This window comes from Solea solea, chromosome 19, assembly GCF_958295425.1.
Source record: "Solea solea chromosome 19, fSolSol10.1, whole genome shotgun sequence".
Classification (NCBI taxonomy): domain Eukaryota; kingdom Metazoa; phylum Chordata; class Actinopteri; order Pleuronectiformes; family Soleidae; genus Solea; species Solea solea.
The window spans coordinates 6,395,777-6,419,719 of record NC_081152.1 but is presented as its reverse complement, the minus strand read 5'-3'; the positions used below and the strand labels follow the sequence as shown (position 1 = coordinate 6,419,719).

Genomic DNA, 23,943 nt, shown 5'->3' with positions numbered 1-23,943 from the left:
GTTTGAACCCCCTATAAAGTGAGATGGTTCATCTCAAGAAGCTGTCCACTTATTCAAATTCTTAGTCTGACAAAAGAAAACAAACATAGTTAGTCCTCCTGAAAGTTTACAGAGTCAGACTTGCACTCCCACATAATGGGAGGTAATGGGTTGGGGAGTCAAATTACTATTGCATGCATACCCTCAAGCTGGTCTGGGCACATGCTCCATAGTTCCAACTTCCAGGCTCTGACCCGAAAATAAAAGAAGCCAATCCACAGAAGAGTAAGAAAAACGTAATACAATCCAAGCTGGTACTTTTTTTTTTTTTTTTTTGGTCTAGTGAGACCAAAAAATCTCAGCCACCTCAAAGAATTGAATATTTTAAAGTTGATTGATGGTAGAAAGACTGGAAATGACACTTGATATGCTAAGAAGTCCCCACGCAGCTAAACTGGGAACCACCTAGTACTAACAGGCTGTAAAGGGGACGTATCACCACCTAACATAATGGAGGCAGACGCACTTAATTAAAAAGAAAAAACAATTCCCTGCTAGTGCTTGTATACTGGGACAAAGACACAAGTTAAATGGTGGAGTCGAGCTACAATTGCAGCTTTACTGTAGCTCGACTTCATTGTGCAGCACGGAAATATTGACTGGATCGGATATCAGGAAAAAAACACTGATATGATCCAGAAATATGAAATAAAAGCTTTGCTAAAGAGAGACATAGGAAACATGGTATCAAGCTAATGATGAACAAGTCCATATTAACTCTTGTATATGAAAATCTGCTATTCTAAATTAGTCTGGGTGTTTCCCAGAAAGTCTCTTGCTGCTGTCATGAAATCCACTCTAAGCAGTTGTCAGTTTAAGAGCATGACTGATTCTTCTGTATTATAAATGTACTCTGGTCATTATGCAAAGTTGTATCTCAGAAGCTGTGAAAAGGCCGTGACTTTATCCTTTATATAACAAGTTCGTGTCCACCACGGGGAGGCTGGGAGAATCTGAGCATGAAAGACAGCTGCTCATCATTGTTATGTGTCTGATGAAAAGGCTTGAGCGACACCGCCTGCCAACTCCTTCGGTGGACTAATAAAATGCCAGATCAGCCGAGGCACAATTAGCCAAAGGAGTGCTGTGTTTGTTCTCACAGGAGGAGGACAGGCTATCTGCGGGGATATTATGAAGGAGCGAAAGGTGATTCTATTGACCGAGGCAAGAAAAAAACAAATCACGCCGTCGCTTTGCATATAGAGAGTGAGCTGAAAGTGCACAGCACTGCAGTCCAGCAGCTGCAGAAGCTGCCAAAGCAGGCCTTTCATAATGAAAGAGCAGCAACAAATAAGAGTGGGAGTTGATTTTATGAGAGTCGCCTTTAATGCTGCATTTATCATCTCAGAATTTCAAGAACGATGCCGCCGAGTATTTATACTCTTCCCTCCCCTCAGCAGCAGCACTCTTGGAGAGAGAAGGCAGCCTGTCCATTAGATCTGCTGTATGTCTGTCACTCTGCAGGAAAAAAAAATAATCATGTCCTTTTAAAAGGGTATCATAAATAAGTATGTGAAATATTAATGGCTGCAAAAATGATCCACAGTCTTTACCACGTAGCAGTCAAACTGCTGGCAAGTGGAATCTGCCTTTGTCCCAAAGTGTTAAAATAAAAACCAGTCAACTAGATAAAAGCAGTCTCCCACATGATGCTGAGAGAGTTTCGAAAATGTGCCGGCTGCCATATTAGTTAGGATTCACGACACAAAACCCACTTGTTGTAAAATTTGCATTATAATCCTAACAATTGAAAAGAAGAATTCACACCTACAGAGTCATTTCACTCCGCTTTTTTTGGAACTGTTCAACTGACGCAACTTGGAAGTGGGATGAATACATTGTCGGCTGAATGAACGCGCTTCAAAGTGGAGTAGACACACAATGGCCACACAACAGTGTCTCTCATCCATGATGGAATCACTGTGGCTGCATCCGAGTAGTCACATTTGCTCAGTGAGGTTTCTGAGTGACAAGGGCAGGAAGTGGCTCAGTGGCACCCTAATAAGATCAGTTTCACATTCTCCAAAACACTAAGGAAAGGGAATTAATTGCTTCCTTTCATATTTCCTTTAGCAACGGATACACAGGACCAACCACTGAAGGGAAAAGCTGGCTATAATCCAACATGGCAATATTTATTTAAAGCAGTGGTCAGGATATTAACCACAGCAGAGTCTGTGTTTAAGGAATAAGAGAGATGATGGATTTGTGGTCGGGTGTTTTTACATAAACATGGTCGAAGACTGATGCATGACCCATAGGACAAACAGACTTAATGTAGGCAATCGCAGGTGTAAATAATCACATGGATGATGGCTCTCATTTAGCTTCCTCAATGTCAGGCTACATGCTGGTTTACTGTCAAACAGAGCCGTTGTTAATGTGATCACTGATCATGTCAAAATGGCCGATACGCAAAAGGCCCATTAGCGTCACATGATCGTGATAAATAATACACTTATTTATAGAGCACTGATCAAAGAAGCATGGCTATTGCAATAATCATGACTTTTGTGACTGGTGGTATATCCCATTCTTTTTATTAAATCACTTTTAACCTCTGTAATGGATTGTTTTGTCGATTAGTGTTTCATCACAGCAGACCCTTCATCATTAACGTCCACATTGTAAAGTTAAATGGTCTAGCGTAAGTGTGGATGAATTCTCTTGACACCATGGTTTTTGTTTTTTAACTCCTCAGGACTTCATCTTTTTTCAGAACAGACTGGCTTCTCCGAGAGAAAACATTTATCTGGATAAAGATCACAGATTATACTTCAGTCAACATGCAGTATTCACAAAAATGTCCTAGGAGACAATAAAATCACAATTTCAGTGTGTAATATGTGCAAATTGCTTTGGTAGACGCTGATATCATTGTTTGTTGGCTGTAGAAGTGAAGTGAAATTAAACCTGTTTTCATTTTTTACCGTTTGTCTAAAGATCTGTTTACTAAAGTGATCAAAATGGTCCATTTAGTTAATTGCCCACCAGTTACTAAGAAATAAAAAGACAAGGCAAAATGAGTAAAGCGATTCTACGTGACTTTGCAAACGGCAGGCAGGAATTAAAAATGATGGGATTACACAGAAACCTCAGCTGCATCACACCCACGAGAGTGACGGTGTTACCGAAGAGAAAGCAGTCAATTGAACAGAGACTTACCTTTTCTCCAACAGCACCAGGGTTTCCAATACCACCAGGAGGTCCCTGAGGGCCATCAGCTCCAGGGGGTCCAGAGGGTCCTCTGGGACCAGGGGGGCCAGGTGGACCCTGATGGGAAGAGGAGAGTCAATTTCATGTAGAAACAAAGCACTATATAATGCGTTTAATGTAATATATCGACTTCACACAAGTCACGGTTCGGTCAGACAGGAAAGAGCAACAAAAAGAACCAAATGCAGTTACAGACTGAATGAAATGAGCCCTCACCATTTGACCAACGTCTCCAGTTTCACCTTTCTCACCAGGTGGTCCAGGCAAACCCTGAGGAACAGACAGGTGATTTAATGATATTGTCCCAACTCTTTTTAATAAAAAAATAATTTGACAACATTTTTCATCAATGTCCATACCTGTAGCCCAACTGGGCCTGGAGGTCCGGGGAATCCTCTTGAGCCTTCATCTCCCTTCTGTCCGAACAGACCCTGCTGACCCCTGGGACCTGGCTCTCCATCTGCACCCTGCGACCGATAAAGTGGGAGGTCACAATCAAGAGATGCACACAAACACTAAATGATGATTAAGTAAATGACCTTGATACTTACAGCAGGACCAGGAGCTCCAACAGGTCCTTGAGGACCAGTAGGACCAGGTGGACCCTGCAGAGAAGATGGAACAAATTAAAATGATAGTAGATAGTTTCTTATATCATTTACAATTAAAACAAACTGTTTGTTCTCAATAAAATTGCATGAACCTGAAATTAACACAAACTTACATGTTCTCCTTTGTCTCCCTTGCTTCCTTTCTGGCCTGGTTCTCCAAGCTCTCCCTGAGGAAAGAAATGATCACCGTGTTAGATGGAAACAGACATGTATTCACATACTGTACATAAGTGAAAGGGAGATTGATAAATACATTTTTCCTGAATGAAATTTTAAAGAAGCAGTGTAATGAGGTGTTTATATTCATTATAGGCACAAAGTTACAAACACTACAGAAGTATAATCTAAAACAACATTAGTCACATACTATTTTGATAACTGATTAATCAGTTGTCTTAATATATAAACAAATTGTTTGATTTTAGCTTCTTAAATGTCAATGTGTTCTTGTTTTCTTTGCTGCTCTGACAATAAACTGAATTTTATTTAATTTGTGGACAAAAAACATTGGAGGATGTGGTCATTTTGAGGTTTGGGAGACAACAATCATCGTTCCTTACAATTCTGACATTTTCTGAACCAAACAAGACTTGTCGATAAACATTACAAAGCTCAAATGTAAACAATCTGAGTGATATCTCCTGGTGCGTTTCCAAAATGCATAAACATATTGACATACTGTATGTTGAACTCATATTGCTATTGAAGCAATTATATTCAGACAATTAGTTTTATGACCAAGCCTTGATAAACGGGGAGTCAAAGACACAGAGTTGTTTCTGCCTTTTGAGAAGACAATTTATTGCTCTGACTATGAATATTTCAATTACATCACTCCTCCCGACAAATATAGCTCACATGTGAAGGGGGCTTAATGGGATGATGAGTCACTGCTAGTAGGAGCCAAAAAAGAAGCAATAATCAGTCCCACGTCAACCGTCCACAGTTCGTTCAGCGCCTCCACAAGATGTGGGTGTTTGCAGAAATAACGCTAATATCTGCCAAAACTAAACACATTTACTTTTGGGTTTGAGTCAGACAATGGTCTTTGTGAGGCAGCATTTGTGTCTTAAATAAAAGCCTTGGAGTAATCGTTTCCCTGTGGATGGGACTTACGATGAGAAAGGGTCTGAATGTGTGTAAATATTAGCATGCACAATCCTTTGTTCTGTGTATTCATCTCCAGCGCGGGGACCATTGTGAGGCCAGTTAAGAACTAAAGCATTCTTGAAAGTGTAAGAAATGATCCTCAGAGTATCAGTGTGGCAGATCTTCCTGCAAATGTTTTTTTGTTAGAGGGGATGAGGAGTTATCCTTGCTTCTGAATACTGAAGGGTCACTTTCCTACACACTGTCACTGCCACTGAAGTCCTCCCTTCCATCTGTCCGCTTATAAACAAGGATACAAAGTGGCAACGAGGCAGCTTTGCTGTTTGAAGATCTACAAATCAGTGACAACAGATTCCCTTCAGAGCATTTAAGGCCATGAGGAAAGTAATGGGAGCATCTCTGGCTCAGATCTCTGCTTAAGTGTCTTTGTGAAGTCCTAAGTGTGTGTGCTAGACACACCTTGTCACCATCCTCTCCAGGTGGTCCAGGAGGTCCTCCAGGTCCTGGCAGACCAACGGGTCCCTGAATACCGTCTCTTCCAGCTGGGCCTTGAGGTCCTTTCTCTCCCTGTAATGTTTATTTTTTTGTTGTCAGCCATGCCAAATGTCCTCTTTTCTTCTAATTGTCATTTGTAATCTATAATGTTAGGTTCTTACCGGTCCGCCTTTCTCTCCGGCAGGGCCTGGAGGTCCCTGAGGGCCAGGGCGTCCAGGAAGACCTGTGGGTCCAGCTAGGCCAGCAGGACCACGTTCACCAGGAGAACCCTGCAGCACCGTGACACAGCAGCATTATCATTATCAAAAATGAAAGAGCCAAAGACGGTTTAAAACAGGTATAGAATAGAAAAGCTCTTTATTGTTATTACACCATTCTACAAAGAAATTAGATGCAATCCTACCAGTGCAAAAATCTGCTTAAAAATGTCTTTATAAAATATATTAACACTTAAACTCTAAACACATTTCCCTTTTAAAACAAGCAGCATTTAGTATCAGATAGCGGTTAACCAATTAGGGTTTTTTTCTTTGGCTGATGCCAATTTTTCAGGCGTTTTTTTCCGTTATTCCTCCATCTGATAAAATGCAAAACAATGCAGCTGCTCAACTTCACTCATCAATTATTAAAGCACACTCTTCAATGTACAACTCATTCTCACTGCAGTTCCCTTCTATATTTTCCAATCAACACACCACACTGCAATAAGCTAAATGCTGTTTTAAAGGAAAAACATTTACTAGAATGTATTAATAATGGATTATTGGATACTTACGTCAAAATGCACTGAGCAGCATTTATTAAAAATTAGAAAAACAATTGATGCAGAGTATTATTAAAAATGTCAAAAACTTCTGTCAACCTATAAGGTCAGATACGTGATGCATCTCATGTGTTTTATACTACATATCATTATACCTAGAGTCTGGGAAAAGTAAAGGTTTGACAGTCAGAAAGAGATGCAGTCATTTGTACTCACAGCAGGGCCAGGTGGGCCATGAGGACCCTCATTCCCCTTCAGGCCGTGAGCCCCCTGCAGAACAACAACAACAAAAATAAAGGCTTTAGAATACAAACACATCTGTTGGAGTAGCACACACCCTGCCTTCCAGTGGCCTCCTCATCTTCACACAGACGCAGTGTGGGATTGAAAACCTCCTATAGTCCCCAAAGTGGAGAGTGAGAGCACACAGGATCAACAGTGATTTACCAAAAACTGTTGCTCAAACCATCCACGCCGTTACAAAGCAACAAGTGTATCGCATCGTTTCTGCGACCCTGAAGTTTAATGAAAAGATATGAATGCCAACAAAATGAGTGTGGATTGCAGTTAACTGGGACACAACTTTGTTGAGTTAGAAAAATAAATAAATAAATGGCTTGCTGTTCCTTCACTGAAGCCCACACAAGGATCTGATATAACATGTCCGTTTCTTGAGGTTCACCACAGTCATTTAAGGATTTACTAACACAGAACTGTTATGCAATAACCAAGCTGTGAAAGATATCGAAATATTTGTGAGGAGCTATTGTACTTTGATTTGAAGTGGACAGACAATACTCACCCCAGGGCCAGGTAGACCTCTCTCTCCGGGGAAACCTCTTGGACCAGGAGGGCCGTCCTTACCGGCTGGGCCAGAAGGGCCAGGGTCACCCTGTAGGTTAGAACACAATGACGTTAGTGCTTTATCCTACATGTTAGGGACAGTGTCGGTCAAAATAACACAAAGATGAGCAATAAGGATGGGAAAACAATGGATATATTGTGATTTCTTTTTTTTTTTTTTTATTTCACCCTAAAAGTAGCAGTTACCAGTTTATCAGAGTTTCCTTTAATTTATAGGCTCACAATTGTGCTGTGCTTTGTTTTGAGAGGCTCTGTTCACTTTGGCCCAACACTTTATTTACATTTTTGGTACAGTATTAGCTCAGTAAACGCAGAGTAGACTAAAAAAACACAACTTCTCTACTTGGCCTGATTATATTTTATACTTGATAGTAAGGGCAGCTAAATGTGTAAAAAAGTGTTATGTACCATTGTCCCATTCAATGAAAAATAAAAATTACTATTGGATCTCAATACTTGGGAAATTGGCACACAAATTGGGACAAAAGCATCACCCCAGCTCTAATGAGTACAGTATTTTTATATCACCACACACACTTATTCATGTAAAATTAATAGTTCAGATGCTAATATATGTTTTGTAGTGGCTGGTTCAAAAAATTGAATCAAAGCTTCTGGTTTCACCTTGGCTCCTTCTTTCCCTGCAGCTCCAGGTAGACCCTGTTCACCAGGTGGGCCTGGGGGTCCAGGATGGCCCCGATCTCCCATTGGTCCAGTCTCACCTGTTGGTCCCTGCAATTGGAGTAAAAATATGAAACTTAAATGATGGGTGCTACAACAACTTTACTGTTGCTGCAGAGGAGGTGTGAAGCTGCAAAGCTACAGTGAGATGGTGGCAGACGGGACACTGTGAGCAAAATCAGCAAAGTAAATCCAAAAAGGATGTTCGAATTTCTCCTGCTACTGAAGGAAGAACACGGTGTGGAGAAGCTAAGCATTTGCTGTGTGGGAGGACTACTAGTCATTAAGGCCATATATACAGCTCTGTTATCAGTGCCATTAGCAGAGAGGCCTGGAGGGAAAGTCTATTAAACATTGATGCATAATGGATGAAGAGCCTAGTGCAAATATGCAGGATAATAAACAACACCTTTAAGGTTAGACATCATTTGGAGACTAAATGTTGACAATGCCTAATGTTAACTTTAACAGCTCAGGTCTTCAGAGTCCTCTTTAGGTGTTTGTGTGGGCACATTTTGGACTATCACCTGGTTTCAACCAGCTTTTTTGTGCATTTTTTGAGAAGAAAATGCAAATTTTCTGTGTGTTTCCAGCCACTGCTGTTTGGCAAATATTGGTTAAATATTAGTTTACTGAAACAAGCAGTAGGTGGAACATAATTCATTCAAATCACAGTGTAAATAGTGCACAGCTCTCTAACAAGCCTGTTCTCCACATTGCCAATGTTTTTTTTTGTTGGACATGGTGCACCCAACAGTAGTGGACCTGGCCGACACCACATCACTTAAGCAACATTAGGAACTCTTGCTGCGTAGTTAACTATGACGGAGACTGCTCAGATAGCTACATCCAGCACCAAGTATCAGGCCTACCAACCATCAAGCATTACAGCGACGCCTTCTGTGACTCCACTATAAATCATATTTTATTCACTGCATCTGCTTTCATTGCAAAAATGAATTCAAATTTTTAATTAGATTTTATGTGCAATATTTCAAATGAAAACTCATAAAACAGGTTGATGGAAACCCATCTCATAAATCTTAGACACGTATTTCAAATAACTTAAATGCTGATTTGCAGCCGAATCTACAACCGGTCGATGACTGTGACTCACCTGAGGTCCCACAACACCTGGAGGACCGGGAGGTCCACTCTTGCCTTGGAATCCCTGTTTAATACAAAGGAGAGAAACAAACAAATATCAATAACAACTCATGTCGGTGGGACAAAAGCAAAGAGCTGGATAATCAGAGCAGTTGACTCACAGTTTCTCCTCTCTGTCCAGGATGTCCTGGCAGTCCGTCTTTTCCTGCAGGTCCCTGGGAGAAAAAAAAAACGGCCGACATCCATGGTTAAATAGGATGGGATGCAGTACAAGTGTTATGTACGTTGTGCGAGTTTGGACTTACGGGAGGACCCTTTGGTCCGGGGAAACCTGTTGGTCCTTGAGGCCCTGGCAACCCCTAGAGAAATGACGAGTGGATAAGTCAATGATTAGACACTCCTTATAGACACTGTCACATGTTATCAGGCTAAAATGGCCATAGATGAGCGATAGTACGTACCCTCTCGCCGGGAGGTCCTGGTGGGCCATCGTTTCCTGAGTTACCCTACAGGTAGAAAAAAGCAGGAATAAAAATGGTGGACATATAGACTAATGCTTAAGTATAATAACTGGCAGTGAACTAATTCATTTACCTTTGGTCCAGCTTTTCCAGTTGGTCCTCTTGGCCCTCTCTCTCCTCGAGGACCCTTGGAGGAAAAGAAAAAGGTGATTAAAATCACGTAAAGTAAGGATTTCCCAGGTTGAACCCCCACTTTCACTCAGGTGCCAAGCTTTGCCATCAGTATCTGAGCACGAGTCTGCTGAGTAAGACTAACCGTTGGTCCTCTCTGTCCGCGTGGGCCAGGCTTTCCTGCTGTTCCCTGTGGACACACAGAACACACACAGTGATCAAAGGAGTACTGCTCCCACCATTACATTAATTTAGTGTAATGGTAACAGACGAGCAACATTTGAAGGACGATTTCTATTCTAATGCCTTTTTTATCATCGATTACAAATTGCCTTTTTCAAAATGATCACTTCATCGTCACTTCAGCTGCATCCATTACTCACTCTAAATGAGACCGTTTTAACAAACAATAAGGCACAATATAATGATGCAATTACAGAACCTGTATACAACATTAATGAGAAACAACTATTAAATCTCTAGTGTGGCTTTTAGGTTTCAAGCAAGTACCGTGAAACCCTTTTAATAGCACTGTTTTCCTTCCCGTCTGGCAGCTTGGTTTCATAAGCTTCACAAATGTTTTTGTGAAGATTAAACGCTTTGTGTGCCCCATGCTGCATTCGTGGTGACAAACCATTATTCTTACAGGCAAGCTAATGGCCCATCCCTTAAACAGAGAAAATGAAACATTGCTCAATGACCGCAAAGTGATAAACAATGCTTTTGGTGGTATGAAATGAGTTGTGTAAGTGGCAATGAAGAGTGAACGCAATCGTCTTTCAGTTCTTTGTGGGAAAAAAAAAATCTTTATTTTAGAGCCATGCAACTTCCTCCCAGGTTGATAAATCTAAATGCGGGACAGGAGAATGTCTCCACTGCTATGCCAGTATCGATCCAACCCTTTTGTAGGAATGAGAAGAATAATAAGAAGTCAATCTGACATACCCGAGTTCCTTTCTCTCCATTGGCGCCAGGGAAACCTTGGAAACCCTGAGATCCCTGTGTGCAGGAACAAAAAGGCAATTAATCATCCGGGAGAAAAAGAAACACTTTTAATATTAAATTGCTTGTTTATTTACAGAGATATCCAGGGCTTATTATATGCAACAGAAGAGCGGGTGCACTCTAAATACAAGCTTTATTGTTGTTGTATCAGGAGCCGAGTGCTGACACCAAAAAGCATATTTAATTCCCTGCCCTTTGATCAGGGAGCTTAAAGCCATGTCCAGTAATCAGACTGTGGCTTAGCCTCAGACAAAGTCTAAAAAAGAAGGAACTGTTCAAAAATTCAACCAAAGCAGCCTTTACACGTACGTACAATCATGGATGTCAAATAGAGCTGATTGATTTGAGTTGAATATTTAATTGCAATTCTTCTGGTAGATTTTGCAATTGTGATTTGATGTGAAAGTTAAGGTTCAGTTCATTTATTATTATAATTATAGTAAATTGTGTTTTACTGGCATCATCCTTGTTCCATGTTTTTAAATTGATTGTTTTGCATTTTTTGCTGAAAAATGAAAATGTAACTGAGCAATACCACATTACATTGACTACTTTGCACCCTATTGCAAGGGTGAGAAGTTCCAACATGTGTATTACATTTTAACAATCACAGCAATCAAATTTGACCAAATAAACTGCAGCATTTGCAACTAATTGTGTTTAAAATTGTAATTTTGAAGTTGTGCACCTTATCCAGTTTTTACTCAACACTGAAATCAGTTCATTCCTCTTAAGTAAGTATTTTTGGCACCATGTTACCACTTACCTTTGGTCCTTGTCTTCCTGGGTATCCTGGCAATCCAGGAACTCCAAGTTTACCCTGTAAATGAGAAATGTGTTTACAGAATTAAAAAAAGAGGCTGTTACAGAGTGATAACTACACTATGATACACTAATTGTCACAACTGATTCAGCAGACATCCCAAATCTTCAAATGTAACTCAAGGTCCATCAGTCCTGGATCCTACAGTTCCCACAATGCAGTTCAACAGCTTGATAAAGATCATTTATTCAAACTATGCAAAGGAACGTCCCTGCAAACAGAACTTTGAGTGAATTCAGTTGGACACTTTTTTATGAATACATCTAAATATGAAACGATATTTGTTTATGTGACTTTGTACATGAAAAATCTGGTATTTATTTGGGAGTGTGGAGCAATTTGTTAAAAGTTTGTTGGATGATAAGCGATCATTTATTAAGTCGAGCTTCTTCTTCAGCATATTATTCAATAGAGCGTTACCACAAGAAATACCATCAAAATATTAACCACTCTAAATGCTAATGCGAGGACAATTTGAAGATATGAATTGCTTCCAACACGTATGTATTACACTTTTTAATGGACACAGAACATGGAACAACCAAAAACAGAACAATAGTCATGAAAGGAGTGACCGTTTTGTTCAATATTTTTACATTTAGATATGCAGGTCATCCACTCACGGCTCAGGAAGATGGTTATTAGTATGACTGATTTGTCAAAGTATTAAAAGCAGTCAGTCAACTATCAATCCCGGGTCAGATGGGCTGCTTGTATATTCCGAACTGCAGCCACGGTGATTTGTGTGTCGCATTTCTGTTTGAAAAGTATGAATTATTAATCTTTTGTTGATAATGATCAAAAAGGGCAATTAAATTATCAGTGGGAGGTGTTCAATGTTGTTTCCTTTGGAATGACGTTCTCGTCAACTAAAAAAAAAAACAGCTTTATACTCCACGGGTAGAGCTGTGAATGCAAATGTTTCCTTCAGTCTGATCACAGCAGTAAAAACGACATCAAAATAACACGAGGAGCCACTCAACACAGCGGCATTCATTAGAACCTGCTCAGTGTGCTCAGGATGTACATACGCTGCTTGTTGCAGTCGGTAATTAAATATAATGGCTGAGCTTGTATCTCATATGTGATCCACACACACACACACACACACACACAACTGTGTACATCTGTGCTGTTGATGTACGGCAGCGACAATGCAAATAAATGTACATTTCAGCCTCAGACACAAGCACTTCACGATGAGGAGAAATTACACACTTAGTGCACATCATGGCTCGTGAGTCGCTACATCCCACTCACATTATTTTGCAATGAGATTCAACATCGGTTTGAGTTGATAGCTTTTAGTGAAAGATTGTTCACAGGCTGCGTTACATAGAACAATAAATTATTTTTTTCTGCTTCTTCTTCCTAACGAGAAAAATGGTTGCAATATTGTCTGCAGCAGTTTTCAATGATGAGAGCTCAATCCATTTTATTCTGCCAGTTGGTTTAAGAGCAGCAGCAGTGGAGAAATTGGTTGCTGTACAGAGCAGAATCTCATCGGTAATACAATTTCCATTGTTATGTCCCGCTGAGATCAGCGTCCTAGATCAAACATGCCTGATCATACAACACAACAACTCTGCTTTTATTCTGTTTTACCAGCCTGCCTAACATTTCGGAGGAGTTTTTGTTGGGATATCAAAGCTTAGTTACAGGAATACAGAGAATAGTGAGGACAAAGGGTCTTACCTTCTCACCAGATGTGCCGAGAGGACCGGCATCTCCCGGGAGACCTGAGCGACCCTTTGGTCCCTCTGGACCGTCCTCTCCTCTGGGTCCTGCTGGTCCGAGCTCTCCCTGGAAAACACAGGACGCACACGCTGCAAATATCAAATGATTTGTACTGGAATCATTGTTATCATTAGGTCTGAACACAAACTTGTCACTGAATGTCACGTAGTAATCTTTGCTTTTGTCATTTCCCTTTAAAACTTTTTAGCAACCATCCTGAAAAGTCCAGTGTGTATAATTTAGAAGGGTTTATTGGCAGAATTGAACGTCCTACCCATGAGTATGTTTGAATATGTGTATAATCTCTTTAGAATAAAAATCATTTCGGTCTTTAAAAGGTTGAGGTTTTATTTTGCCTCTTACAAAAAAAATACGTCTGTCCATTCTGGGTGACTCACATCACCCTTTTTCAAAACTGAATGTGAAAGTTGTTTAAAGAGTCAAGTCAGGCTATGTTCCCTCCCTTGCTGCCTGCCTCTCAGAGCAGTTAGCCGCCCTATTATGTCTTCCCTCGGTAAGCGCGCTGTTCTTCAAGCAGGACACATACTAAATGACGGAGTACAAACTCACTCTGACAACCAGTCGCCGCGGTGGAGACCTAGTGGCGTGTGGATGGTATTTAGTTAAAGGGGTGCACAAGTGCATGTGCGCACATAAAACAGCATCAAGCAAACAGGACTTGACTCACACTTGCAAGCTCATCAAAGTCAACACTATAAATTGAGCACTAACGCGCGCACACACACACACACATACACAGACGGGCATTTTAGTCATTTAGATTCTAGTCCATGCGTGTCTCCTCCAGAGCAGAGGGCCTCCTCAAATCTTTGCTTTCATCTGAATGTGCTACATCTCCAGAGGAACCAGGCTGGAGCTCCATGTCCCTCTCTTGGGTTTAAAGGGGGTTTAAAGTGCCATTGATTTCCCTTTCCTTTCTCCACTCAGCTGCAGACAGCCTCCTCGGGGATTGTTGGTTTGATGTTTGAAGAAGGGCCTGGTGAAAGTTATGCTTTTCACTGTAAAAAGGGTGGGATGCCTCGACAGAGTAAATCCCTAATGCAGTTTTGAAAACAGAAGTGGTTGATAGGTGAACCTGTCAAACTCGGGCTTAAAGCTGCCGAGGTTAGGACTGACTGGAAAGTGGCACCGGGGATTGAGAAAGCAATCGAAAAACTGCTCATGTAAACACATTAACACTGGCACACAGTAACAGCTGGTAATCAGAACAACACCTTATGTTTGCTCAGTACCCACAATTCCACTGGAGTCAGAGACATTGTTCCCATAGGGGGGCAAAGGAGTAAATGTCAAAAACAAGCAGGGGGAAACAAATCGGAATGCAGACGTTGCTCATCTGGGTCAGGAAATTTACTTAAAATACAGTAAATAATTTGTGCCACTAAAGGTCTCTCAAAAAAAACCTTGTTTGATGCAGCGTGACATCATGGGAATTGTTGTCTTGTTTTGTTTTCTTGTATATTTGGACTTCACGGGGTCACGCACAGCAGGTGGCAATAAATATTAGTGACAATATAATAGTGACAATTCCACAATAAAATTAAAATGCAGCACACTGACTAACTTAGTAGTTCAGAATATTTATTTCCTTACACAGTTTCTTAGGGAGCAAGTTATAGCAGAGACTGATGAATTAAAATGTTGGAAATGTTTTGGCAAATATCGTTTTTTTTAACATTTAAATGCGGAAATGTTCCACTTTAGTATTTGTGTACATATATTGTAAATGCATGCATTACAGGTGGTTTACTTTAATAAAAATAATATCAGGTGTCACAGATATGAGTAAAATAATTCGAAACATTCTGTTACACTCAAATTTGCTCTCATCTTGAATTGTGTTGCGATGGTTTGTCATCTTTTAATAAATATTGGCTCCTCGTATAAAGGCTTGCGAAACACCGGCTTAACTCACTGGAGATTATTCCTGGAGACGTGATTGACACGTACAGCAAACAAAGACGACTTACCCTGTCACCCTTGATACCCATGTCTCCCTTGAAGCCGGGGAAGCCGTCTTCTCCCTTGCAAAATAATAAAATAAAAAATAAGGTGAGGATGTAATGAAGGAGAGATAATTGAATCATACAGATGCAGAAACAATTAGTCTTGTGTGCACATTCACACAGATATGGAGTCTTGGTACGAGCCCCCAGTTACCATAGAGACTTGATTGCATCTTTCGTCTGTACCAGGAGTTTCACTGAGATTACCATTAGCATGAAGCCTTGCATGACAGTTTACCAACACCACTGCACTTGACATCATCTACACAGTTACTGTTGAATCCAGTAGAATTCCTACTAATAATTGTTTTTAAAAAAAAAGTTGTCTGCCTTTCACACAGTCTGAGTCAACAATAAAAAGCACTCTTACCTTTTCACCCTTTCCCCCCTTAAGACCGCGCACACCATCGGCTCCCTGTGATGCAAGAGCAAACAGACATTACATGCCGATAGAGTGCACACCATATAAAGGAGGGGGTTGAAATATACAGTAATATGTCCCACTGTGACAGGAAGATATTCACCACCAGTGTGACGGCTACACTTTTCTCTGTGATAAGGCTACAACAAGGTCACAAAAAAACTTATCTGATGCAACCGATCTGTCACTATTTCACACCCTGTGATGGATGCATTGGTAAATGTGTTTTGTCTGCATCCTTCCCTTAACAGAGTGGACACTTCTCAATTTGTTGCACTGTATTAGCGGAGAAGGCTTGCATGACCACCCCCGCCTCCCCCCCGAGTGAAAAGCTTTAATGACCAGATCAGTCACACCCTTTTACCAGGCATTAGTGCATTTGATGGGATTTCATTTGTCACAGTTTCATCAGCTTCTAATGAAAGCAGACAAAAAAAAGGAGAAGGGATCTGCGGCTTGAGCCGTGACCAGGCCCAGCCTGACAGGAGCCAAATGATGCAATCTGTGAAAAAGTTGACTTTGCTGCTCTAATCTTTGATTCGATGACCATCAGGGAGTTTTTAAGGGGCAATTTATCCAGTTAATTGTCTGTTTGACTGGACTGTAATTAATATAACTTTCATTTGTTTTCAATTACAAAAGATCAAAGATGGCTGTGCAAACCTTGATAATAATAATTCAACTTTTTTTTTGATTTTTTAACATAATGAGATGAGGGAAACTATTAGACTACGAAAGCTGGAGCAGCACCAAGAACATTATCACATCATAAAAATGCCAATGGATGACCGTTAACTCACCTTCACACCACGGGGTCCTGGATAACCAATGGGTCCTTGAGGGCCAGCGGGACCCTGGGGCAAAGAGGATTTGATCAGAGCTTCAAACATCAACAACTACAGTCATTTCCACACGACATGAAGGGCGATATAAACAGATGATGTGCAATAACAAACAGTGTCATCTACACTGCACTAAAAGGTCAATGTGTAATTCTCACCGGCATTACATTGTTACATAGGTGTCGCTGTGTACACATCACTTTATGTTACGTGTTGCTTTTGTTATATCGACGTACAATATGTTACATTATAAATGTGAACATTCATTTATGTATATTGTGTCTCAATAAATAAGAAAAACTTCAGGATCTAAGATGACGACGACAGATATAAGTCAAATTGAGGAAGAACTAAAACTCACCATGTGTCCTTTCTCTCCATTAGGCCCCTCTTTTCCAGGGTGACCCTGTGAATGATTAAGAGAAATATTATCACATCTCATCTCAGGATAATTACCGCCATAAATACTACAACAGCCCCCCATAACCGAAACGATTGGAGGACATATTAAACTGGAAAATTGGGATGAAAACCTTTTATAGTTTTATCCTCGGTGCACATTATGGAGGCGCTGCCGGCTATAACTGGGCACTGAAAGCCATGACTGAACCTTCAGTGTGTGCGAGGTATTGTACAAATCTCAGCAAACGCACATACACACACGTGGATGTCCACAGGAAGAAAAAGGAAGGTTGAAAGGAAATTGATTTCATCCTCGTGAGACAAAGGAGCTCAGGGAAACTCTGATGGGTTTTTAGTGATGTGAAAGAGGAAGGAGAAGGAAACGGACAATAGAGAGGACAGAGAGGAAGATAGTGCTGCAGCTGATTGAAGGTGCATTCTCCAGCCCTCTTTCACTGAATCTCTCATTTCAAAAACCATCTCCTCAAGTCTTTTTGCCCCAAAGTACGGTAATTCATATTTCACAGCCTTTCATAGAGGCTACCTTGTGCCTGCCAGGACACAGCTGTGTCTCCTGCGCTGTGCGTGCATGTGCAAATTATACACTGTTACACATCTGCGGCGACGCTTTGTGTGCTACACTTGTCAATCCCAGTATGCCAAGAACGTGTAAAGTGGTTCTGAAGCATTAAAATTGGATGCGCTGCAGTGGATGTGTTTTGCTGATTACAAAGATTTTGAAAGACAAGACAAAAGGGAGAAAGAGGAGAAGCTGCTTCACTCGGGGTCTATCAACTCACTGGTGGACCATCAGCTCCTGGCATTCCTGGCAAGCCTGGCTTTCCAGTGGGTCCCTGGATGGAAGACAAGATGTCAAGATGTCAGGACAAATAAGACATCACGTACGGATAAGTAAAGGAAATCGAAGGGTACGAGTCAAAGAAATACAGTCTGTCAAAACAACAGTGTATGGTCAAGCTGGTGTCTCCGTGGGGATGCACAAAGTATGCAGTGCTGGTGCTCAGCAGGTATAACATTTTCTTTGTTTACTGTCTTAGTTGAGTGGACAATATCCAATCAAACAGAGTGTATCTGAGGCTAATGGCAACATCGGTTTGGCAGTTCCTTTTGAAAAGTTGAGGCATCACTTTTGGTGTAAAAATGTCAAATGCCAAAAAAATCTGTTGATCAACAAACTGTTAAACAGTGGGGAAATTAAGCCAGAGAAATGTGTTGGATTCAATCACTGGGAAATGAAAATGTGATCCATTAGAGTGGTGAATAAAAATATCAATCAATATAACGGCCGGGTGTACATTTCTCCTCATTGCCTACTTATTTATTCTTTAACTTTTAGCACCGGTTTCACAGAACTATTTTCTGAATATCATTTCCTTTGTAATCAGGGGAAACGATGCGAGATTCCAGCTGTTCGGTGATAAAGTGAGTGTCTGCCACATACGCTGGCAAATGTGATTTAGCAGAGACTCGATTAAAATCTGTCTGTGGGGTTGTAGGTCTCTATCATTGGGCTCACATTATAAGTGTAACTGATTTGCACCTGAAGAGTTGCTGAAGTACATGCTAAGTGTTTTGGACTGTGATTGCAAGGTCTCAGTCTTCTCGGGATAATGTATACTGTGATTTAGTCTTACACAAATAAAAGTTCAATTTGAAGTGACAGAAACTTTGCTTTCAGCTCATGCAAACGAACAAATGGGGTGTTTGTGACTCGTGTTAGGGTAGGTCGTCTTCTAACCAGGACATCAAGGTTCAGTCCGTCATCAATTCAGCTCCTCGAGTGGACATGCTGATTTGTCCGTGCACGGACAAGACACTTCACCCTGAATTTGGCCTGGTGGCTGTGTTAGCAGCGTGTGAGTGTGTATGACAGATGTGTGATAGAAAAAGCTCTCAATGTACAGTATGAATGAGTGAATTGTAAAACACAAGTGAAAAGTGCTATATAAATACATATCTTGTTTAAGCATAGATATTTTATCAAGCTATCTGTATTGTTGTTTCCTTAGACCATAAACCTGTATAAAAAGTGAACCTAGTCTTCCTGTTGCAAACTAACCTCAACATTTGCAATTTGACTGTGCCAAGTCATTTGTTGAAACCTTGTAGTTCACAGATGTCAGTCACACTAGTGTCTATTCATATGTGCTGTGCTTTATTGTCTATATTCATATAAATGGGAACATCATTTACAAAACTGACACCAACTTCAGATTGAGACCTCCTTAACTCCTCAAGAAAATGTTTACCGACATAAATCAAGTGAGACGTAGGCTCATTTTCCCAAAGACTTCCACTCTGTTATTTCACTACAGTACCTGGTGTCCGTCCTACTTCCTAGGCTTCACCTTTCAAACCAGAGACTACGTCCATTTATTTTATTTAATGCAGTTTATGGTGGAGACGTGACACAGTCAACAGTGATATCTCACCTTCTCTCCTGGACCGCCGATGGCTCCCTGTGGCCCTGGAAGTCCCTATGGAGGAGGCACAAAATGCTAAGAACATTTCATTTAATGGATGAGACATATATCAAATGTCGGACGACCTGTTAACACTGACCTGGGCGCCTGGGTTGCCTTGCTGTCCAGGAGGTCCTGGTTCTCCTTGAGGACCCTGAAGAAGACATAGAGCTCATTTTAGAAAATCTCATTATAAATACAAAGACAGATGACTTGATTTACATGAGTAAAATGTCCCATGTGTCTATGAGGAGTTACCGTCGCTCCATATGGTCCATAAAAAATGAAAATGTTGCGGGAGACGGATATAAATTCAAAACTGCCCAACAGCGAATCACAGGATTATTAGCTTCTTATAGCTAAATAGACCATAACATTTGAACAAATAGCCCAATATCTTGCTCTGCCTCGGGGCAAAAGACATACACATATATAGCACACATTCTCTCACCTTGCCTAATGAAACAAACCGCTGAGGCACAAAACACTAAACCGCTTCCCTCTGAGAAAACTGGCTATCAATTACGCCGCACCAGAGAACAGACAAGCTGCCTTTTTTCAGGTATTTTGTCATTAAGGCCAGACGCTACCAGAAATTGACCTGCTAAAATACAACTATCAGTGGTGGACTGCTCAAATGGATCTAAATACAGCCGGTCCATTCTTTTTATCTGCTAAGTGTCCTCTGATTGTATAGCTGTGTGAGTGTTTGTGAGTTCAGGGGAAGAGAGAGAGATAGAGAGAGATCTCAAGAGGCAGTAATGTGGATTTGAGGGTGAAATAAACACTAATGGATGATACTGATGCATTTCTGGATTCCACATTGTCTGCTTATTGTGTTTTCTTTTCATTTTAGATTTAAATATTCGGATACTTTTATATTAGTCGCATAAAACTGTAAACGTGTCATGGAAATATTAACTAATGGCCATTTCAAAGCACTGTCAGATGAGTTCACACCATGCCGATTAATCCGAGCTCCACACGCGACCCTCTCTGTGGTTGTCGGTGTTCAGATCTCGTTTTGAGTTTCAAGACAGACAAAGGCTAAGTGTGATATTACTCTAGTAAAGTAAGGCAGCTGTAAGCAAGTTGGGGTTTGACTGATGACACACAGAGGCAACCAAGAAAAGCTCCAGTGTTGTATTGCAGTGATCAAAAACCCAGTCGTTTGGCAGTTTGGCGGGGCAAGAATTATTTAAAACTGCTGAATGTCATACTCCCTCGGTCAGTCCCTCATTTTCAGATGAAGGACGCGGCATACAAATGATGCAATATCATCTGCATGCCGTGTCCTTCATCAGTCAACAATCCAGGTGACACACTACAGCTTTACTCACAATGCTCCCTTTAGGTCCGGAGTGTCCATCCATTCCAGTAACACCCTGCAGAAGATGAGATGAACACAGTATTTAACAGTCACACTCTATATCCTGCCATCGCACTTCAAATCAAGCTGTTTTAATTCAATTGAAACAATCCAAACAGTAGTAGGTTCAAGCATCGCTCCACTTCACATTTCTCTGATATACTGAAGTTAAAATCAGTGACGCGCTCTACTGTGATGTATGCTGTTTGATATGTATTGGGTAATGTATCTCCCTGCGGATGCTGTCTACAGTCTCTTTTGCCCTTGTTGCCTATGAGATGATAAAGAATGGATTCTGCTCTCAGTCTAAACAGTAAATCTGAGTTAACATCGCTGAATATGAAAAAGGTGAGAGAAGGAGACAGGCACTCACAGGGGGGCCAGGAGGTCCCTGAGGTCCCTTTGGTCCCAGCAAACCACGGGGTCCCTAGGAAAAAAAAGAAGAAGAGGGAAATGACACTGAGAATGATATCACGCCTGTGAAAGGATGAATTATTTAACATTCAAGTCAAATCAAGTTTTAAATTTATACTTCAGGAAGCGACGCAGCTTCCCACATGTCCTTGAGGATTGTGCAGAGTCATATTTTTCAGGGGAAATTTAAAAGGCTCCGTCTTTTCTCTTTTACTATACATTCATGGCCCACAGCTATGCCTATCAAACAATGATTTGAAATTCTCTGCTTTGCCTCACAGCTACAGTTACCCAAGAAGACAAATTGTGCCAGCAGTGTGAATTCAAACCAACATAGCACACCCTAGTGGACAGAATAAATCATAACAGGTGACATAAAGGGCTCTCTGATGGCCCGTCCCTCCCCTCCATGGGTAAATGTCTGCCTGAGAGAGTGGGAACCTATTTTAACAAGCTTGATGTGAGCTGCTTGCACTTCCTGCCTTCTATGATTATTTTGTACAGATGACAGCTGGACCTGATGAACATGTACTTCCCAACAATAGAATGAGCAAAACACGCAGACATTCTCAGATCTATCATGCAGCCTCTCAGAACGAGACAGAATGGTAATGCATGTGATCACTCACTGATTCACCAGGAAGCCCCCTGGGTCCGATCTCTCCATCATCTCCCTGGGAAAGAGAGAGCAGGTCAGAATGTGGAACAGACAGCAAATGATAATGGAGAGGTGTGAGTTACAGGGAGAAAAAAAAAATAATAATAAAATAGATAATGACAAAGAAAAAGTAGAAGAAGAGGAGATTAGGTTTCAGTAGGTGTTGGTAATGAGGATGGAGAGGGGAAATTAGAAGCAGACAAAAGTGGGATGGGATAAAAAATTGATACTGAGGAGGATACTGAGAGAGAAAAGGGGAGACGGGTAGAGGTAGAAGTCAAATTCAGACTCTGAAAAAAGGTTTGTTAGAGGAAGAAGTTCACCTCTCTAGTACAACCAAAGGGAAAGAAAAGAAAACAGGATGATTCTATATTTTTATTTTTTCCCTTACTCTCTCTCCATCCTCTCCGGGAGAGCCAGGAGGTCCAGATGGGCCAGATTCACCCTACAGAAAATCCACATATTAGACACAACTGTGGCACACATTAAAACAAACATGTTTTACACCACCAGCACCAGAAACTGCTTACTCTGTGTCCCTTTTCACCAGGAAGTCCAGCCAGACCATCAAATCCTCTGTCTCCCTGAAGAGCAAGGAAGAAAAAAAACCAAAACACATGTTTAATAAAATCTGAGGCATTGGTGGAGAAGTAGGCAGTTGAAAATGGCAAAGCAGTGGTGAAGATGATGATGATGATGGTGGATGACACACCTTAGTTCCTGTCTGTCCTGGCATGCCTCTGGCACCATCAGCTCCAGGCCGGCCCTATTTATACAAAAAAAAAAGACAATTATTACAAAATATTTAGACCGTTGACATTACAAATGTACTCTAAAAGCTAGAAACTCAACACAACATTATGTACAGTATGAGTGTCAGACAGTATATGTTACACTCTTTGCTGTTGGGAACTCTTACCCTTCTGCCAGGCTTTCCTCCTGGTCCAGGGGATCCCAAGGGTCCACGTGGTCCCTGACAGAAAAACATTTATAACTTTTAGAATTTTCTTCTGCATTTACCCTCTCTGCAACCATCTTAGAAATACACTACTAATAGTTATATATTATTGTTTTTAAAAGTAATTCTATACTTCACTAGATCATTATATACATTAGTTAAAGTGTGCTTAGCCTGTTTTTCAAAAAAATAAATGTAGTTCATTTTGATGTCTTATACCTGGGGTCCTGATTCTCCAGACTCTCCCTTCAGTCCTGTTACACCAGGTGGACCCTAAAAATAAAGAAAAAGCGATGAAATTATGTGACAGTCAAAACAATTGTTTTACAAAACGATATATTGACATGTAAGTATATGTTTGCCTTGAGGTGATTTGAAATACATACCAGAGGACCAGATCTGCCAGTCAGACCCATTGGACCTGTAGGACCACGCATAGCCAGCTGAAGACAGGAAGGAAAAGATGATGAACATCAACATCAGATGCTGTACATTAAGTTGATGTATTTGCAATATAACATGTACATATTAGCGTTTATGTGTGACGTATGAATAAGTGTATGTATTAAGTCCACCATGGTAAACTCGGCAGTATTAGAAATTTAATTGAATCTACTTCTGCTCGATGCTACAGGGACGGGGACAAAAGTATTGTGGTGTATTTACCACTGAGTGCAATAATAACAACGTATATTATATTTATATTATGACTAGAAACCACTGAAAAGTGCTACAAATACAAATATACATGTGTGAAACTCATTAAAAAGCCTTCAACAATGGAAAAGTAAAAGCAAAAACTATGGCAAAGATGGCAAAAACAAAATGTAGTCATCAAGATAAGGAAAACTATAGTCTCATGATGTCGGAGCTGTTACCCTAGCCTGCTGCATGATTGCTTGCATTTGGGCCTCCTGTGCTGATACACCGGGTCCCTTCTGTCCAGAGTCACCTCCAGCGCTGAATCTGAACTAGGGGGGGAATCACGGGTTTGGTATAAGACTTTGTTTAAGTGAGAATAAACACAAACAGAAAAATCAGTAAAAACATCTGGTGTTGCTGCAAATGAGATATATGTTAGAATATGTGCATGCATTTCTAACAGCAACATCAGTATTTCCCATTGTGCATCTATGCAGCAGATGTTAAACTAAGCAGAAACCACTTGATGCCAAAGGAGCATTATCCAAGGCCACCACTTCTTCAGCCTTGAACTTCAAGTTCTACTGGCATCTGGTGGTCATACTGAGGTATTGCACCACAGGAGAAAATCCAGGCATCTTGGG

The 23,943-nt window shown here is 40.8% G+C and overlaps 1 protein-coding gene across 2 annotated transcripts in view; it reads right to left on the bottom strand.

The window, feature by feature from the left end:
- Positions 1–23,943, bottom strand: part of col5a1 (procollagen, type V, alpha 1) — a 78,774-nt gene that overhangs the window by 13,672 nt on the left and 41,159 nt on the right. For both annotated transcript variants that reach the window (XM_058617733.1, XM_058617732.1), the window contains exons 13-48: positions 23,536–23,628; positions 23,044–23,100; positions 22,877–22,930; positions 22,619–22,672; positions 22,412–22,465; positions 22,230–22,283; positions 22,091–22,144; positions 21,671–21,715; positions 21,001–21,054; positions 20,599–20,643; positions 19,359–19,412; positions 19,229–19,273; positions 17,576–17,629; positions 16,735–16,779; positions 16,332–16,385; positions 15,481–15,525; positions 15,075–15,128; positions 13,042–13,149; positions 11,290–11,343; positions 10,464–10,517; positions 9,664–9,708; positions 9,481–9,534; positions 9,348–9,392; positions 9,192–9,245; positions 9,048–9,101; positions 8,897–8,950; positions 7,723–7,830; positions 7,037–7,126; positions 6,451–6,504; positions 5,633–5,740; positions 5,436–5,543; positions 3,980–4,033; positions 3,807–3,860; positions 3,615–3,722; positions 3,472–3,525; positions 3,205–3,312 (exon numbers count right to left, since the gene is read on the bottom strand). In XM_058617733.1, the coding sequence (XP_058473716.1) occupies positions 3,205–3,312; positions 3,472–3,525; positions 3,615–3,722; positions 3,807–3,860; positions 3,980–4,033; positions 5,436–5,543; positions 5,633–5,740; positions 6,451–6,504; positions 7,037–7,126; positions 7,723–7,830; positions 8,897–8,950; positions 9,048–9,101; positions 9,192–9,245; positions 9,348–9,392; positions 9,481–9,534; positions 9,664–9,708; positions 10,464–10,517; positions 11,290–11,343; positions 13,042–13,149; positions 15,075–15,128; positions 15,481–15,525; positions 16,332–16,385; positions 16,735–16,779; positions 17,576–17,629; positions 19,229–19,273; positions 19,359–19,412; positions 20,599–20,643; positions 21,001–21,054; positions 21,671–21,715; positions 22,091–22,144; positions 22,230–22,283; positions 22,412–22,465; positions 22,619–22,672; positions 22,877–22,930; positions 23,044–23,100; positions 23,536–23,628 (2,283 nt within the window). The remainder of the gene's footprint in view (positions 1–3,204; positions 3,313–3,471; positions 3,526–3,614; positions 3,723–3,806; positions 3,861–3,979; positions 4,034–5,435; positions 5,544–5,632; positions 5,741–6,450; positions 6,505–7,036; positions 7,127–7,722; positions 7,831–8,896; positions 8,951–9,047; positions 9,102–9,191; positions 9,246–9,347; positions 9,393–9,480; positions 9,535–9,663; positions 9,709–10,463; positions 10,518–11,289; positions 11,344–13,041; positions 13,150–15,074; positions 15,129–15,480; positions 15,526–16,331; positions 16,386–16,734; positions 16,780–17,575; positions 17,630–19,228; positions 19,274–19,358; positions 19,413–20,598; positions 20,644–21,000; positions 21,055–21,670; positions 21,716–22,090; positions 22,145–22,229; positions 22,284–22,411; positions 22,466–22,618; positions 22,673–22,876; positions 22,931–23,043; positions 23,101–23,535; positions 23,629–23,943) is intronic.